A 20,168-nucleotide genomic window follows, 5' to 3' on the forward strand; every position below is an offset into this window, starting at 1 on the left:
TCTGGCAGAAACATTGTTAGTCTATAAGTGCATGACCTTGCACTTGTGCTATTGAATATCATCACTTTTGATGTAATCCTCAAGGTCATCCAGTTTGAAATGCTTTGTATTGACAGGGCCTCTCACCATTCTGTCGTTAATAAATTTCATTATCACGTTATACTGAATCATTGCCCAAATGCACACTGTGATGGACATAACTGTAGCAATCCAGTGAAGGTTTCCTTGTGTTATGCTAACCCCAGTTCATATCATCGGTCAACTGTTACCGAACTGACAGGAGTTGATCTTCCTCACACAGAGAAAATTGACACTGGAGTTTCTACAGTAGTGGGTGCATTCTCAGTGATTAACTAAAATTGACATGGGGTTCATTCCCCTTTCCCTAATCCTGAATGGAATGGAAATCTTATCTCATAATCTGTGTGATGATATAATCTGCAGGTGTTTTAAGATTGATTTTTTTCAGAGCCATTTGAGTTTGGCCATTTGAAGCACAAACCCCATAAGAACAGCCCAATATGAAGGGGCTTAGTTTGAGGAGTATTGCCAGTGTCACTTAGCAGTGCTGTTAAGTCTCACCAGAACATAAGTCAGTTGATGCTTCAGTTGGTTTTATTCAAGCATATCATGAAAGGCTTCCTCTTACGTCAAAGCAAACATTTTCCATGGCTATCTTGACCAAGCCAGGTTACTGCCAACATAAAGGTAGATTAACTGACCAAGAAGAGGCTGGAAAAGCATACATTTCTTCAGACAATGCAATGTCGCATGTGGGAGCTCTGATTTCCTTGGCATTTCCTGATGACACAATCACTGAACCACACAGAACCACACAAGACTTCAAACTCATGAACAGTTGCAGTGGTTGCTCTGCCTTCCCCAGTTTTTGAGAACAGGTGTGATATTGTACAGTATCATTCCTTCTGAAAAGTTTAATCAAACAGCTTGCTACTGGACCTGCAATTTACATGCCAGTTCTCTGAGATTATTCTGACTTCTGCACATTTCATAAATTTTGATTTAATTGACTGTGACTCTCTTCAGCCATCCCATCTTTGCTTCTGTTATCCTCACCCTAAGTGAAAACTGAAGGAATATATTAATACAGGACATATCTAAGCAGTTATTGGCAGGCAGTTGTAAGATTAATCTTCTCTCCTAAATTTTCCAAAGCCAGCTCCCCACCAGATACACCCTAAACGCAAGACTATGCCCCTGTGAATAACTTTACTTCGGAGATAAAATTCCTAGCATGACTTCAGTGTTGGAGATAATTCTTGCTCAGCTAGCTTATAATTGCATATGAATTTGTATTTGTGTCTGTGCTTTTGGAGTTGTAAACTAATTATTTTCTCTTATCAGTAGTACCTTTGGTTTCAAGTTTTACCTGATCACCTACCTTCATCTTCTTGCTCAAATTTCTGCTTTAGCTGTTTGCTACTGATCATTCTAGTTTGGAATCAGTCACTTCACTGTCTCAAGACTGTGGTTTCAGTCAACTTCAGGGCATAGCTTGTACTTGTCTTTGGCATTAGCGTGGATGTAAACAGTTTCCTCTTACTCCTTGAAAAGCGTATGAGGTATACTTAGGTCAACTGCCTGCTCAAGCATGATATGTATGTGATATGTTTTGTATTCTTCAGTGTTGTTTTGGCTTTTTTTGCATCATTCTCATCTTCTCTATTCACACTGTTGCCTTTTCTCCTTATTACTTCTCCCTTTTTAAGAGGAGGTAAAGAAAAAAAACACCAAAACCCACTCATCCAGACATCCCTGTAAACTTTATTCAGACTCTCATTTTTACTGTGTGTTATCAGGCTAGCAATGTGGCTTTACAAGCCTTTTCTTTGGATTCGTGTATTCCACAGTATATCAATAAACTTTACCTCACTTAATAGAAGTCTGCAGCTGAAAGGAGTCCTCCTACTTTCCTTCTTCCTTTCAAATACTAAGAGTATTTGTGCCACCATGGGTGGATCAGATCGTTTTGTAGGAAAAAAAAAACAAATTTTTCACTACACAAAAGAATGTTTTCCATCAGTCTCTGCTTGATATGCGAGTTGATGTGAACTCACTCATGGAACTGATGGATCTGGCTGAAGAATGACAAACATGTAGCCAATGGTAGGGGAAAAAAGAACTGCACTTTCTGGTAGCAGCTCACTTTTGGATTGGATTGGCTATTTTGCAAAATTACTGTTTTAACAGTTTTTTTGGATACTTTTTAAATGCTTCTTCAAAGAACAAAAAAAAAAAAGCTCTCCATTGCCTGTCATTTAATTCATTGATTGTGTATATTTAAAAAGAATACAAAGGTGGTTCATAGAATCACAGAATCACAAAATGGCCCTGGTTGGAAGAAACCTCAAAGATCATCAAGCTCCAACCCCCCTGCCACAGGCAGGACCACCAACTTTCATGTCTAATACTAGACCAGGCTGCTCAAGGCCCCATCCAACCTGGCCTTGAACACCTCCAGGGATGGGACATCCACAACCTCTCTGGGCAGCCTGTTCCAGCACCTCCCCACTCACTCTGTAAAGAACTTCCCCCTGACATCCAACCTAAATCTTCCCTCCCTCAACTTAAAACCATTTCCCCTTGTCCTGCCATTATCTACCTTTATACAGAGTCATAAAATGCTTGGGTTGAAAAGGACCATAATGACCATCTAGTTTCAACCTTCCTGATATGTGCAGGGTTGCCAGTCACTAGACCAGGTTGCCCAGAGCCACATCCAGCTTGGGATGAGGGAGTTGACTCCCCTCCTGTTTGTAAGCTCCCTTTAGGTACTGAAAGGCTGCAATGAGGTCACCCCACAGCCTTCTGTTCTCCAGGCTGAACAAGCCCAGCTCCCTCAGCCTGTCTTCGTAGGAGAGATGCTCCAGTCCCGAGATCATCTTCATGGCTCTCCTCTAGATCCTCTCCAACAGCTCCCTGTCTTTCTTGTAATATGGGGGTCCCAGACCTGGACACAGTACTGCAGATGGGGCCTCACAAGAGCAGAGTAGAGGGATAATCACCTCCTGTGGAGCTTTGACTGTATTTCAAACACCATAAAATAATGACAGTGCAGACTGAGATAGTGTCGTATTTCATTTCCCTTTTTTAAGCCGCTGTTTTTTTAATACTTTGTTCTGCACAACTGATTAATATCACAAATAGAACAATATGGAACAGAAGTAAAACCAATCAGAAATTATCAGAAGAGGAAAAAAATATGCATTAAGACCTATAGAGAAATATAAAGTGCTTTAAAGATTAGGATTCTGTGGACAACATCACTGCAGCTTATGCTAAAAAATATTAAAAACTTAGTTCAAGAAGGAAGTTATTTTAAATATTGTCATATTGCAGTGGTACATGCTATCTTCAGAGTTTTCGTTTAATTCAAAAAATAAATGCAGGTATGAAATACTGCAGTAAAAGTATGTGCATACTTTTTGTCAGAATAGTTAATTTACTGTCTTTCCAGCAATTGTGTTTCAATTGGACCTACATCATTAAAGCATCGTAAGTCTGTAGCAGTGCTGTATAAGTGAAAAATTAGAATACTAAAGGCAATGAGATGTGGTCTATCATCTTCTCTAATCTAATCCAACGTCTGTATGCAAGTATTTTTATTGCAGTCAATTAACACATTCCCACGAGAGTGTTTGTGCTCATACACTGTATTCCTGTGCAGTTTTTGATTGGCTTATGGAATTTAACAGCCACAGAAACAAGCTCAGCCTGTGGTGATTGAACACTGAGAACTTTCCCTTTCAGCCTCTGATCTAATCACTAGTGGTGCCTGGACATTCCTGGAACACAAGGCAGCTAGTGTACCTTGCACAATAAGCTAATGTTAAACAAGTTAGCATGTAAAGCTGCACTGAGCTTAGCTACTTTTGTATAGATGGTTTAAATACAATTTTAAATCAACCGGAATGTTTAACTTGAAAAAGCACAGAGAAGTTTTAGTTTACTTTCAAAATGTCTCTTTTTGCAATGAGAGTTGAATTATTTGTGGGTTTCTGCCTTGTTAGTGAATTTTCAAAGTAATACAATTTTAAACCCAAATGTCTGAAATTCTCTTACAATTTTGACAGGTAAATATTGGAAAAATGGATTCTCCCATTGAGAAATGGAACTTGATAATTGGCAATTTGGCCTTAAAACAGGTAAGTGTAATTGATTTTTTATTAACTTTTTTAAGTAAATGAAGTTATTTAAAAAGCCCACCACAAATGTGGACAAGAAAGATCCAGTGTTAAAAGGAAACAAATTCAACTTAAGTCTCATACTTAATGTGCAATGTTTTTGTGACTGATCTTTTTTAGTGCTGCATAGTTCTTCTATAAAGCAATAGAAACTTATATTTATCACAATAAATATAAAGTATTCTTTGGGCCTGCAGCAAGGGTACTTCCTTTTAATTTTTTTGAAAGCACATTTCTAAGGAATTTGACCTCCCAAATATTTTCAATGCTGTATTTTCATTGGATTCAACGTTTAAAGAATATGTGATGGAGCTTTTGGGTAACAAGCAATATTTTAAATAGTTTGTTCATTTGAGGAAAGGAGCGTTTGATCTCCAAAGCAACTATTTCTTAATCTTAGGAACTATTTCATGTGCTGTGTTATAAAGCAACATACTCAAGAATAAGTGAAAAGTTTATGCTGTGACTTCATTGTTTTAAGTGGCTTAGAAACCTCTTGGAAGCATTTCATCTTTTGCTCCTTGTAATTCCTCAGCTCTTTTCCCTAATCTGACTTCTGTTATTCTTCAGTCTATGAATTGTGGTTAAGGCCTTTCCTGTTAGCATGAGATGTTTCTTCTTTGTCAGCTAGAGTTATCATTGTCTCCACAAAGTAGATGAGCGGAGCATGCTCCCTTTACAACTTGCAAATAGATATGGAGGAAAGAATAACAAAATCATTCTGCAATCCTCTTAAAACTATCAACTATTTTAGGAGTCACTTATCACTAAAAAACAATTGTTTTCCTTCTTTTATTTTTCCAGGTTCAGGCAACAGTAGTTGGTTTTCTGGCAGCAGTGGCAGCAGTTATATTGGGTTGGATTCCAGAAGGCAAATACAGCTTCAGTCATTCAATCCTTCTGTGTTCTAGCAGTGTAGCAACTGCATTCATAGCTTCTCTTTTACAAGGTAAAAGAAGTATATATGTTACTTTTTATAGCTTTTTAATTCTCTGTGCATGCTGAGTGTATATTATGCTGCTGTTCATGAAAAAATTAAGTCCAATAGGGTCTAAAACATCTGAAACACAGTTACGGGTAGGATACCCTTTTACAATTTCCATATAAGCCTGAGTATTGCATACATCTGTCATATTCTTTCAGAAATACTTGATTTTCTGTCCTCCTTAGCATGTCTAAAACAAAACATATGTCTTTTAGATTTTACCTTGTAGGGTGAAGAATTTGTTTTCTCCTACTTTCTGTATTCAGTGATGTACAAAGTTTATTCTTAATAGTAAACAGGTAGGACGTATTTGTAATTAAGATCAAGTGAGCTTGGATTTTAGTTCAGCTGAATCCAAACTTCCTGTTTATCCATGCAGCTTGTATATTATCCTGTGCTCTGCTGTGTTTCTGAAGTGAACAATTTGGTTTGCTGTGTGAAGGCTTTGGGTCAAGTTGAGGTCCCCTTCTGCAAACAGCATCAATGTATCTGTCCTGAGCCACACAGTGTGATGGATTTAAACCTCTCTTGCCAATTGTCAGGAAATACTTAACTGTAGAGTGCAGTACTTACAGGACAGAAGGGTGAAAAAGGAGTGACTCTATCTTTGAAATATTCTTAAAAAAACACAGTATCAGAAGCCTTAATAATGGTAGATCAAGTAAAATATGTTGCTTCCTTTTTATTAAATTGACTTGCTTATTTATGCAAAAATTATGAAATTGTTAAGGTTATGCATTCAATTAAGAGCTTACACTTTTTTTTTAATAGCTACAAAGCCATTGAATTTGATCATGCTACAGAATTAAGAGCAGCAGGAGAGCTGGGGAACATTAATGTGTTTTTTCCCCTTCTCATATATTAGGTGGACATGAAAATAAACTTTTGGTGTTACTTGGTGATGGGCTTGCGCAGGAAATTACTATCTGAACATCAACCTCCTTTGCATGAAACAGGCACTTTGGAAATCTGACATCATTTCAGTCCTGTTGAGAATTTCTTGGCATGTAATTCTCTAGGCAGTTTTTCTGAAAGTGAGCTCCTAATTTAGCCTGCAATAAATAATGCTACTTTGCTAAAATAGATGAAAATTGTAATATCAGTTTTTCCCAATTTCAGACACATGGATATGTTATCTAATGCTGTTTTCAGGGTAGAGGCATTAAAATTTCAATCATCTAAAGTTAATGGGACGTAGAAGTAATATGCTGAATGTTTTTTCTTCAGGGAATGGTTGATTTACAATTTCAGTCTCGCTAATTCTAATCATAAGCAAAATAATACATTATACAGATGGTTCTTGATTTTTTTGGTGTATGCTTAGTGTCATTTTCTTTTAAAATCTAACTTAATTTTTTAAAATGACTGAAACTTAAAAGAGTAGTCAGTCAAGTGGGAGGGACAAAAGCAAAGACTTAATTACTAGGTTTCCACTTGCCATTATCTTGAAATTTCCTAAGTGATTACAACAGTAGATACATTACTGTTCTTTCTTCTTTGTTGAATCTAGGAATAATAATGGTTGGAGTTATTGTTGGATCAAAGAAGACTGGAATTAATCCTGACAATGTTGCCACTCCTATAGCAGCAAGCTTTGGAGATCTTATCACTCTTGCTATTCTAGCGTGGATAAGTCAGGGTCTTTATGCTTGCCTTGGTGAGTATGTTCCTAGGTTTGTTTATCCCTAGAAGCCTCTTTTGTGTGGGGGATGGTAGCGATATGGCAGGTAGGGAGAAGCCAGTTTTCTCGCATGCCCCGTGTCAGTTATTTGCTTCGCAGAGCCCTGTTGAATTGTCCTTTTGCACTGAAGGTGTTGAACTGCCTCGATCTTTATGATTCAAATTCGTGCGCTTCGTAATTACTGCGCATTGTACGTATTGCATAACATCACGACGCCTTCTAACACTTTGCTACGTACTTACATAGCCAGGGGAAAGGAATTTCTCACAGAGGATTGCGTCCTTCTGGCCGTGTTCCCCGTTCCAGCAGGGGGCGGAGCTGCCGCTAGGGGGCGCTCCAGGCCCGCCCTTGGCACCTCGTCACTCGATCTCACGGGGTGACTTCGTTTAACGCCTGTTCTAACTACAGAACGTGCCGTAAATACATGCGTGTATCTGTCAAGTCTTCTTAGGCGTAGATTGAGAAGACAAAGCGTGCTCTTGCCATTATTGTTTTCAGATTTCTAGTTTTTGCTTTGAAGTAGAATCTAGAATCATTAAGGTTGGAAAACACCTCTATGACCATCCAGTCCAACTGTCAGCCCAGCCCCACCATGCCCACTGACCATGTCCCTCAGTGCCACATCCGCACAGTTCTGGAACACCTTGACTCCATCACCTTCCTGGGCAGCCTGTGCCAGTGCATCACCACTCTTTCTGAGAAGAAGTGTTTCCTAATATCAAACCTAAATGTGGTGCAACTTGAGGCCATTCCCTCTCATCCTATCACTGTTACCTCAGAGAAGAGGCCAACCCTTACCTCACCACAGCCTCCTTTCAGCTCACTGTAGAGAGCAATGATGAACCTGAACCTCCTCTTCTCCTGGCTGACCAATGCCAGAAGTAGTGTAGTTCTAATTCATATCTAATTCCTGCCAGTGGCTGCATTATTTTCAGTGGCACCACACTGCACAGTACATAGCAGTAGATACCTGCGTAAGGAATAAATGTTGTGCATCTGAGTTCTCCAGACACGATTGATGGCTGTCAGTGTTTACTGAGGGGATGGGGGCTTAAAAAATTGAAGATCAGTAAGGACTTGGTTGGGAACCTTTTCTCTCCTTCCTCCTTCTTTATTTACTCAGGCTCACAGGCTCAACTTTGTTGAAGAACTGTTGAGTGTTTCTAGAATTTATATTTCTCTAGTAGATGTCATAAACTCCATAGCAGAGCCACCAAAGCAGACTGAGCAGGATTACATCTACCATGTAAAAATCTACCAGATAAAGATTACAAAGTGATCAAAAGTGGAGATAAATGAGCCCTAAAAGGGGGGTCAGTTATTCCATTTCCCCTTCTCCAGCTACTGTAGAATAATTTGTTTATTTCTCTGTGAATTGAATATGACTGGGGTGCATCTGGACGTTACAGTTTCCTAAGATTTTTGTAGTAAACTTTTCTACCAGTAGAGTGTCCCATAGCTAAAGGAAAGTCCTGCATGCTGTTTCTAAGGGTTGGATTGTGCTGAGCAGTTTCTCTGGTCTTGCAGGGAGCTGTATTCTAGCATAGCTTGTGATAGTTTCTGTGATATGCTTCTAAACTATTAATTGCTTCTATGGTTCTCTTTTTAGATAAACTTAATAGATGAGATGTATAATTTAAAGTTATAAACAGCTGCCTTGGCTTAAATTTTACATCTTCTTTCCCTTAAAAACTAGGTAAATTTTGGTTGTGTAGTCTAAAACGGGTAAATTGATTAATATGTATACCTGATTTTTTCCTCTTTAGCAGTATGAGCATGGCTGATAGCCTATTCATCCATTCATCATTCTCTCTAGTACTTTTTAAGCAGGGAATCCTAATAGAGTGCTAGTATACTATCATAACAGAAGTTTGTATTATTTTTGTCGCTATTGTTTTGTTTTGTTTAAATCTAAGCTCTGGACTCATCCTGACATCAAACATCTCCGCTTCTGAGAACCACTCTTGGCTTTTGTTCTTTTCAGGAAGAGACTTACGACTCTTGTAACACTGGGTAGCTTTTATAATCTGGTCTATGTGTGTTTCCATTGAAAGGTGTCAGGTATAAATTTTTCTCTGTATTTTTCTCCATGATAAAATTGAGACATTTGTACGTAGTAAAATATGTACAAACACTAAAATAAGGCCAAAAAAATAACTCCTCTCACTTGCTGTCTCAGAGGAAATTTTTACTATTGCTGAGTAGTCTTGACAGCCCTCTCTCATGCGTGTAAAAAACACTTGTTGCATTTTCTTTCTTATCATCTTTTATATCACTAAACACTTTTTTAAAATTACTATAAAACATATATTCACCCTCTTGAAAGTTTATCTGACTTTTGCTTTCCTCACTGTAGATTGAAAAGCTGTCATATTGTATAGATACGCATTTCTTTCTTTCATGTAGCTGCTGTTGTTGAGTTCACCTATAGTGGAAAAGGGTTGAAAATCAGCCATGAGTTAATTGCGTTTCCTAAGAGTTGCAAAGTTTCCATTGCTTTTGGCTGTTGATTTCTGAAATAGTACAGTCCTGTTGCACTGCACATGTAGATTGCAATTATTTTGGTTATAGTTCACGAATCACTGTACACTGAAGACTGTCTTCCACTTTTTTTCCTTTTTTCTCATACCATATAAAACATTTCTGTGGCAGAATGATACATTTGTATATGCATTTTTTATTTTACATAATTTATTAAAAGCTGCTTATTAAGTAGCTCTTGGTTACTAATCATTGTACATTTGCTGGAATGATTTCTCTTTTATCTTTGTGCTTTTTTTTCTTTTTATTTCCCAGAAGAAGGAGTTACACAACATAGTTGACTAGAAGAATGCTTATTTTTAGTGTTCTTAGTAATTCTTGAACAAGCTCTCAAGGCTTAGAGACTGATGATGATAGTTAAATATTCTCCCTTTTCTCACGAACATGTTTTAACAAGTTCTTTACATTGTTAATGCCATGCTTTTGTGAACTTTAATTTCCTATGTTAGTAAAAATCCTGTCATAAAAGTAAATGGGCAAGTGTGCAAGTGAGAGATCTTTAAAAACTGGTGAATAATTAGGATAAGGCTCAACACTGCATCTCTATTCTGCTGCTAAGTGTTTTTTGTTTGTTTGTTTTGCAACAGAGGATCCTGTCTTTGAACTGTTTTCTCATTCTGACCTTTCAGTTATTGTGGCACTGGTGTATGTGAGTGCCTCAACTTGGGTGCATATGAGGAGAACAGACATAGAGGGAGAAAATGAATAAGTAAAAGGAACATAACGTCTCTTAAAAGGAGAAAAAGAGGGAAGTATCAAAGGTTTAAGAAAATAGGAATAAAATAAATGATGCCTTTCCATGTGACCAACTGTAGTATACACACAGATCTTTCTTTGCTGCAAATGGAGGGAAGAATCATAGAATCATAGAATTGCTCAGGTTGGAAAAGACCTTAAAGATCATCGAGTCCAATCGCAACACAACCATACTACCCTAACTCTAACAACCCTCTGCTGAATGCATTTAGCTGTGCAGTAAGCAGCTGTCCACATGACAAAAAGTTCAAGAACTTTCTATCAGTACTTTTTTCTTCTTTTTTATTGTTTGACAGAACAAAAGTATCATGTATATGTTCTTTTGAGTTAGACTTTTTTACATTAGGCCCATCTCTTTGCTTATAGAAAGAAAAGACTGAAAAAAGGCACTACGAAGGAAGGATATAATATATTGTAAAATAGCTAGAAAAGGAATGGAAAAATTACTTCTCTTTTGGACTTTTTCTCATTCTGATAGCTTTCTACTTTTAGCTTACACTGTGATAGGAATCTTAGTCTCTTGTGCCAGCTCTGCTGCAGAGGTTGTTACCAGTCAATGCTGAAGGACAGTAACATCTAAAAATACTGGAATGATTCTTCCAGGAGTAATTTTAGCTGTTATCCCTCCCTCCACCATGATAACATCAAAGTAGTAATTGCTTGAATTTGCAGGCTTTGTAATAAGTCATAATGCTTGGTTGGGAATATTTTTATATATACTGGGTATTTGTCTTTGTTGAAGAGTTTATGTGTTCTACATCTCAGAATCACAGAATCACAGAATGGCCCGGGTTGGAAGGGGCCTCAAGAATAAAGAATCTCCAACCCCCCTATCACAGGCAGGGCCTCCAACCTCTCCATTTAATTCCTGACCAAGCTGCCCAGGGCCCCATCCAACCTGGCCTTAAACACCTCCAAGGATGGGGCATTCACAACCTCTCTGGGCAGCCTGTTCCAGCACCTCACTCTCACAGTAAAGAACTTCCCTCTGACATCCAACCTAAATCTCCCCTCCCTCAACTTAAAACCATTTCCCCCTGTCCTGCTGTTATCTACCCTTTCAAAGAGTTGATTCCCCTCCTGTTTAAGGCTCCCTTTAGGTACTGAAAGGCTGCAATGAGGTCACCCTGCAGCTTTCTTTTCTCCAGGCTGAGAAAGCCCAGCTCCCTCAGCCTGTCTTCGTAGGGCAGATGCTCCAGTCCCCTGATCACCCTTGTGGCCCTCCTCTGGACCCTCTTCAACAGCTCCCTGTCTTTCTTGTACTGGGGGCTCAATACTACTTAAAAAAAAAAAAAATTAAAAAAAAAAAAGAAGAACTACTTCAGCCTGTTAATTTAAACTGTATTTTGCATTGAGTTGTCCAAATTCTGAAAATTCAGATGAAATGTGTTTAACATTAAATACATTGCCACATTTCTCATAAAAATAATATATGCAAAAATGAGGTGTTTTTATGAGCTGCGTATATATTTGCCATGAGAATAAATTTTCTGTTGCTTACCACACTGTTGAATTAGGAATTTCTGGACCACTGTGATGGCTTCTGAGTGGAGGGGACTCTAAGACTGAACTAAGCCAAAAAATTATTACTCTTTCTGTGGAGACAGCTCTCTGCATTATTAGTTCTGTTTTATGATGGTACTCAGTTAATGGTATTTGTATTTGTATTTCTATGAAATATGATGCTGTTCTGATGGATGGGTGCAGGCAGTGAAATTATGGGTGTGGATTTCCAGTCTTGCAGACAGATCATAAAGCAACTGAACTACTAATAAAAATGTTTCAATATTATACCAGGTACTTGCATCATTTTAGATGTTCTGTGTTGGGGAAGGTTAGCATATTATCTGCGCTTTGGCAAGAAGGAAATTTACATATGCTCTGAATTTGTATATTAAAAAATATATATTTTCAACATGTTCAGTTCCTTTTTTTTTTTTTAATAGACATATAACAAAATAATGTTTTATATTCCACATCTTTATTGCATTTTTATCATTAAGCATCAAACAAAAACATTCTTCAAAGGTTCCTACTTTGCACAGATAGTTTTGTCCTTGATGGGATGGATGAAGGTGATCACATACGGTAGATGTTATACCAACCATATCATTTGATGCAGTAGTGGATAGCATAGTGAAAACAGTAGTGATAAAGACTATTGAAATTTCTCAACTGCTTGATGTAGAATACAACTTACATTATGTCTGGAGAGCAAAACACTTTTCTGTATTATTTTTCAGAAACATATTACTATATATCTCCTTTGGTTGGTGCCTTTTTTTTGGCTCTGACTCCTATGGGGATTGTCATAGCTGCCAAACACCCAGCTACTAGAACTGTTCTCCATTCAGGATGGGAGCCTGTTATAACTGCCATGATTATAAGCAGGTGAGTCTGTTGTGGTTTGCCTTGGCTCTCCTCTGTCTCCATATATCTAATTTAACTTTGCTTAAAAGAAACATTTAAGGAGCGTCTAGAATATGGAGGCTAATCTTCCAAAAATTAGGAAGTTACATAGTTGGTTTATGTGGTTTATTGTTGGTTTGGTTTATTGTTGGTTTATTTGTTGGTTTTGGTTATTTTGGTTTTTTATGTGGTTTATGTGTTGGTTTACATGGTTTAGAATGAGTGGAGAAGGTAACAATACACTGTGGAAATGGTTCAGCAGCAATGTGTCATATCTAATGAAGGAAATGGTGAGCTACTCAAACTATTCATCTCCTGCAACTTTTTATCAACACTGTGATTTAGTCAAATGAAAGCTATGAATCTTGAAAGATGAGTGACTGCATGAAATTCTGTTGTCTTTGTTATACAACCAGTTGTAATATTTAAGCCAGTAACTGTAGCAAGTTAATGAGGTTGACAAGTAAATAAGGTTAGTAAGATAAACTGAGAAGAAAATTGTGATATTACAAGGATGAGATTACTAAAACAGTTTTGTAATAATGACTAATGTGTCTGTTTGCCTTATTCTAAATATTGTACTTTGTCTTTCAGTATTGGTGGCCTTATTCTGGACACAACTGTATCTGATCCAAACTTGGTTGGAATTGTTGTTTATACCCCAGTAATCAATGGTAAGACCATGGCAGGATTGTATAATTCAATATAGCAATTGATGCACCTTCATTTGATAAAAGTCTGTTACAGTAAATGGTTTTTATGCAAATTAGGATCTGCTATATTCATTGCAAGTCTTGATTTTGATATCAACAATTGTTAATTTGAACTCCCAAGGAGAGCTTCTTGATCCTATTTACAACTATTAAAGTATTACATGTGAGAAACAGAAACCTAAAGCATGCATTAAGAAACCATGAAAATGGAAGTAGAGGTATATACAAGTATTACCAAATAGAATATTGAAACTGTTTTGACTGAGGAAAACGTAAATAAAATTTTATTTCAAAGGATTTCCTTTTGGACATCCAGGAACAAATTTTCAAAAGAGTATTTTAATATTTACTTGCAACATATGTAAGTGTAAGAACTAACACAGATACTACAGGCAAATAAATAGATTTGTAAAGAAGTATTTGTATTGGCTCCTATTTTGTGGTGCACTTTCCAGTTGTGAGAATGTGTTGACGATAATTTACTCCATGAATTAGAATTTTAATATGTAATGTTAACATCAAGCCAAATTTTGTATGAATATCTAATATCTTATTAGACTTAGTCTGAATGTTTTGTGAAAATGCATGTTTTTCAAATGTTTTTACATCATCATCATATGATTGATATGTAATTAGCTTGCAGTAATTATAATAACCAGATATATTTCCATTATACTGCTGCCTGGCTCTTCTTATCCTCTTTTGTATTTCTTTATTTGATTTTGTACATTATTTTGCACTTTAATGCATTGCTATTTTTAAAACCATTTCTCCAGTTATCAAGATGTTTCTGACTTCTGATTTTGGCTTACAGAGTGCTTTGACTTATCGTAACTTGGCCTTTGCAAATTCTCTAGGGGCACTTTTTTCTGAGGTATCTATTAAATAAATTATAATCACTAATTTTGCTCACCATCTTTGATAATAGAATGTTAGTATTAATGATGAGTAATATTTTTGAAACACATTGCCCATTGTATAACTAATTGCCAGAGGTTGCTAATGTAAATGTGGCATGGGGTAGCATCAAAACATCTTGCTAACCTTTATTACAGTCAAGAATTAGTTTATCTGTGCCCGTTAGGCAAGCTGTTTTGTTAAAGGAGGAAATTGTATTACTTTGATGGAAGCAAGTTTTTTGCAAATTCATGTTAGCTCTTGTTTTACCACTTTTATGTCTTCTCAACACTTACAAATTGTCTGTTTAATAATTTGTTCCAGTACTTGTCTAGGAATAAATTCCAGTGACATGCAGATTCCCCTGGTGATATTTTTTTGGTCCTTAGAGATACAGTTTCTGTTTTCCCTATTACAGCTCTCTGGTATTTGCTAACCTCCAAGATAATCAGTTTCCAAAAATGATCCCTGATAATTCATGGATTGTTCATCTGGCTCTCTAAGGACACTCTAAACTTAAATTGAATTTATCCTCAGGCACTACAGACTTAATATGAACAAGTGTGTGATCAGGCATCTCCATTTTTTACAAAGACAGGATACAAAAGGAATCATGTATTTCTATGTTCCATAAAGCAGGTTGCTTGTTCTTCCTTCCCATTACAGTCCTATATTTCCTTTTTTCTTTTTTTTTCTTTTTATTTATTAAATATGAAGCATTTCAGTATTGCAACTTTTGTTCTTTGCTGACTGTAAATTGTTTTTTTACTCTTCAGTCTTTATGCTCCTTGCCTGTGCCTGTCCCTTATATTCATTTAAAATTAGAAGCATTTGCATCTACTTTTATTTTGTTTCGTTTTGATTTCCAGATATCTAAAGAGCAGAGCAACTATGCTGACCTTCAGCTTTTACTTTCTTTACTTTGTTTTACAGCTTTACATCTGAAAGTTTTCTCATAATAGTCCTCTTTGGTTACTCCCTAGATTAACTTTCATATAGAAGAGGATCCTGTTTTCTTGTTAGTCAGGTGCACTCAAAGCTCTTACCAGTGGTCCTGCTTTCTTAGACGATATGCATTGATTACAAATGCAAACAACTGTCTAGCAATTGTTTTGTACTGTTTTCCATCAGACTTCTATCTGTGCTCCAGTACAGTACCAGAATAGTTCTGGATTTCCTCCATAGACTTGCTTGTTCTAGTCTTGCTGCCTACAGCGCATACAGATCTCAAGGGCTCAGGCCTTTCTCAAGGCCTCGTGCTCCTTCCAAATGTTGCAGTGATGATGTTCTTTTACCTTACAGCAGTTATGGACTGCTGTTGTACGTGGAACTCTGCATCCTGTTCAAGGTTGGCTTCTTTCACAGAAATTAGCTGTGAAACCTGAGTTGCCTGCATGTTTGTATTTTACCTTTTTACAATTTTTAGCTAATGATTAGACTTAAGTAAATAATGTTAACTGCTAGGAGTGACAGCTTGCTATAAACATACCTCTAGAGAAAATGTTAAATGCCCCGCTTTATTTCTTATTTTCTTTCATAAGTTAATAAATGGAATTAAGGCAATAGTACATACATTCTTTTGAACTGTCTTGAGAGAAAATGAACTAGCCAAATGCTATACATTGTTCTGGATGATTAGCTGGCAGGTCAAAAGATTCTTGAAGAATTAGGCAGGTGGAAAGGGAAAGCTGGAGCTACTGCAGTAGACTTGTAGCTGTAGCAGTTCCACAGTGGTTCTCTGCTGATTCCTGTGGTTACTGCACCACTCCTATTCTAAATGCTGAATTTTTATGGATATCTTGTGTTTCAAGGCTGCTCAGCCTTTGACATTTGCACTCCTGGACTACTGTGCAATGCCTGAGAATGTTGTTTTCCAGGCCATAAGTGGTGCCTAATCCCATGGCTCATTTGGGTTTTTCACACTTGTTACGAGTAAAGCTGTCTTTTCCCAGTTCTCAAGGTTTGAATGTCTTCAGTAAGTAGTAATGTCTGGACCATCAGCTAGTTGTTCGTTGTCTTGTGTCCATATATTTGAGGTTCTTTGCTATCATCTCAGACTGTAACAACAGAAACCTAATCTTACAGTTAAAAAAGCACATCTGTTGACACTCATTTACTAACCTAAAAGGTGGGCCAGGCCACTTAATAAACGGCTTTTAAAATATTACTGTTGCTGAAAGCTTTCTCTATGAGCGCTTTCCTGTCCTTGGAATTCTTGTTGTAAGCATAAACAGTGAAAACTGCCGAAGGGTTTCCCTCGCAAAAAGCTTTTGAGGTGCATTTTTCCTTCTCCTTTAGAGACTGTTGCTCCTATCTCATAGGGAAACCTGAAGGGAAAATTTTAATCTATTGAGATTATGCCGACCAAAATTTGAGGACAATATAAATTTACTGGTGATCTCAAACTGTCACTGGTATTTTCAGTGCCAGTTGTTGGGTGTCTTGAAATCCTGGGCAGTATGGCCTGCACTGCAGGTGTTAGACTTCCTGCATGTGCCATTGAATGACTTTTGACGTGGTCCTGTTAAGTGGTTTGCGTATTCTTAGATGTGGGACAAGTCACTTTCCTCACATATGATTTGGAACCATGTATCTTTTGGTTTAAGAAATATTGGTCTGGAATTTGAACAACCTCAAAGGCTCCTACTCCTATTAACAATAACTACAAATATTTGCCAAGAATATTAAATAGTTCTTAAGCAGACAGACATTTCATAGTGAACTTTACTGCTGCTGGGCAGAAGTATTTTACAACCATTTTTCCATTTTTCCCTTGTTAAACACATTTCTTTAGATGAATTATTATTTTTAACTCTGTAGTTGGCTGGGTTAAATTGTAACTCTGCTTTCTGGAAATAAATAAATCATTTTGTGGTTTTAGTCATCATGATACTTGCAGTCTAGTTGAGGCTTAGATACGCGTTTGATGTACTGAAGTTATGAAGAACATAACTACCAGAAGATACCAAAAGTTGATCTTTGATTGAACATAAGTTTTCCAATGGATGAGAAGGTTACAATTTGCAAATCTTCTCACAGCATCACAGTATGCCAAATTTGGCTCAGGAACTGCAATTTGCAAATAACTGAGTTCCTTTTTTTGCAGGAAAAAGATAGCACTTTAAACAATTATATACTTCAGAATAATCAGAAGAAATGAACTAAGGTGCAGTTACTAGATAAAGCCACTTCCTTTTTCATATTCCTTCTATGCTTGTACAAAACATTATGAGAGTTTCTGCATAATAACCAACATTTCAGTAGATGTCACTCCATTTTTATGCATTTTGTAGAAAGGAGGTTCTGCAAATTAATTCCAAATATGCCTGAAAACCAGAACCACTTTGTAGGCTTCAGATAGAAAAACTTGCATTTACATATGGTTTGAAACAAGACTCTTTAAGGGTAACACCAACCGCTTATAATAGTTCCTGCTCTTGGGCTGCACAAATTACAAGAGCATTTGATATGGGGAGGAAATGAATGTAGAGCAAGGAATATTAAAAACATGTATGAGAAAATTTTACACAAAACTTATTGAGTGTCAGTTAGCTTGGAGATGAAAGTTAAGCTTATGTAATATATTCCCCAAATTATACCTTTTTTTAATTGTACAATTAGTAGGAAAATTGAATGAGTTTCAGGCTTTTCAGAAATCTTTTCCTTTAAGTTATGAGAATGTGGAAAGAAAACACAGAAATCACTCCTCCTCAAAAAGTAAAATGTATTTTTTTAGTTACTTTATGTATTTTGCTCTGTTATAAGATGGTTGTACTCTCAGCTTTCATGCAACAAAGAAATACTTTGATTAGAAGCCAATCATTGTCTTAGTTGAGTTTCTGAAAATTTCCTCTGCAAATTACAAAGATATTAGCATACCTTTATGGTATTAGAGCAAATTGGCTGAGTAGCACAGTAGCTTTTATCTTGAATTGGAAAGCATGTAAGAGTCTTACAACACACCTATGCTGAATGAGAACTTAATAGTTCAGTCCTTATTTTGGTATGAAAAAGGAGGATTTTGATTCTGCATATTTAATTCTCATTCATTACTAGGTGACAGTTCTATTGCTTTTTAGTTGCTAGTCTGTACAAGCAAATCTTCACAACCTATGCTGTAATAGATGTGAGTTCTTCTAAGTATTTTTACATTTACATATAATACCTAACTATTAAATACTATACATTTTTTACAAGATTTCAGTAGTGATTAATTCCCACATCACAATTAGATCCAGAATATTTTCGTTTTTTGACAGTCAAGGAACGCTTTAAAAATTATACATAGGAAAGAAGTTATTTATGAGCTGAATCAGACACATACCATTCAGTTTTAAAACGTAATGGTTTGCATGGGTAAGGTTGTCTTTTGGGCTTCTCTTAAAAATGGGCCTATGAGTCCCAGCACTCGCCAGTGCTAAGGGGAAACGTCACTTCCTTCCACCTGATGACGATGCTGTTCCTAAAGCAGGTCAGAATACCATTGTCTGCCTTGCCATCAAGGTGCACTGCTGGGTCACGGTTGACTTCTTGCCCTCCAGTACCCTAGGTCCTCCTCTGCACAGCTGCTTTCCAGATAGTTAACTCTCAGCCTGTTCTGGTATGTGGGCTTGATCATCCCCAGATGCAGGACTTTGCATATCCCCTTGTTGAACTTCCTATCAGCCCAATTCTCCAGCTTGTCCAAGTTCCTCTGAATGGCAGCACTGACTTCTGATGTATCAGCCACTCCTCCTAGTTTTCCCAATGTTACCCAAAGTATGAAGTATAAGGTATGTGGAAAAAACAACAACAACAAACAAACCAACAGCCTGGTGTATTACTTAGAACATTAGATGATCTGAGATTAGGATGCATCAGCAAAATTCATCCTGCTTCCTTTAACTTATCTTTGTTTACCTGTAGAGCACTAATGTGGGTAAAGAGAGACAGATCTTCTTTGAAATACTCTTTAAGATCCATTGATTTGAATGTCCTATTAGGCAGGCCTTTTTCCACGTGATGATTAGTAGAATCATGTCCAGAGGCATATTCACAAATTCCTGACATGGTTTTGGCTCTACTTTAAATACGGTTTTGTGTGCTTGTTATACGAAAAAAGAACTGTGAAAAAACTGAATTCAGAAGTATTTATTCTCGCTTAGCCCTTGACTGACTCAATAAAATGATGAGGTCTTCAGTTTTCTTTTAATGCTGTAAGTCAGCATGACAACCTTCACACTTTAGCAGACAATGTCTATTCTTAGGGGAAGTACAAAGCAGCACCTTGTATTCAAGCTAAACACACCAGCTATCCTGAATGCAGATGCAGGATGTTACTTTTGAAAGCAATTATTTTCCTCTATGATATTCTCTCTCATGAGAATGAAAAGAAGCTAAGGAAGTTAGCCTTTGTTATGAATTATGTGCTATGATGATTACAATACTATTTTCCAGAAAACAAATTTTCTCAATTAAATATTCTTGGAAACAGTCTATAGGTATGCCTGAAAAGATTTTCATAACATGAGCAGCTACCGTGTACATTACAGTTTTATGCGTTCAGAAGATGCTCAGAAGCTATCAATTGTGTGTATTGACATTTTGTCAACCTACACAGTTTTATCTGTTTTTTTTTTTTGCTTCTTGTAGGGATCTGATTAATCTGATATTGCTGGGATAATTTCACATGCACAGTAACTGCTGTACAAGGAAAAAAGCCCTGAATATCTCTGTATATAGCGAAGTGATTCATTTAATGCAAGCACAGCTTTATTCAAGTCATTCTTTGACCAGCAGAATAATGAAACCTTATTCCGTGTTGATTTATATCCTGTGCTTTTAGAGCACCTCTCTAGCCACAGTGTTCTGTAGCCTCATGTCCTTGCAATACCTATTTCTCACAACACTCTCTGTTCTCCCTTTGCTTTTGACACCATCATTCATCTTCTGTGTCATTTAACTACCAGCTGAACAAGAGGCATCGTGCCTCGCTCCAAGCT

The 20,168-nt window shown here is 36.9% G+C and overlaps 1 protein-coding gene across 1 annotated transcript in view; it reads left to right on the forward strand.

Annotated features, from left to right (window-relative positions):
- The window catches only part of SLC41A2 (solute carrier family 41 member 2), a 50,025-nt gene that overhangs the window by 12,604 nt on the left and 17,253 nt on the right, over positions 1-20,168 (forward strand). The window contains exons 4-8 of the mRNA XM_042890390.1: positions 4,095-4,166; positions 5,010-5,154; positions 6,701-6,847; positions 12,412-12,559; positions 13,172-13,251. Coding sequence (XP_042746324.1) covers positions 4,095-4,166; positions 5,010-5,154; positions 6,701-6,847; positions 12,412-12,559; positions 13,172-13,251 — 592 coding nt within the window. The remainder of the gene's footprint in view (positions 1-4,094; positions 4,167-5,009; positions 5,155-6,700; positions 6,848-12,411; positions 12,560-13,171; positions 13,252-20,168) is intronic.

This window comes from Lagopus leucura, unplaced genomic scaffold (assembly GCF_019238085.1).
Source record: "Lagopus leucura isolate 7727_CA_CO unplaced genomic scaffold, USGS_WTPT01 Super-Scaffold_100159, whole genome shotgun sequence".
NCBI lineage: Eukaryota > Metazoa > Chordata > Aves > Galliformes > Phasianidae > Lagopus > Lagopus leucura.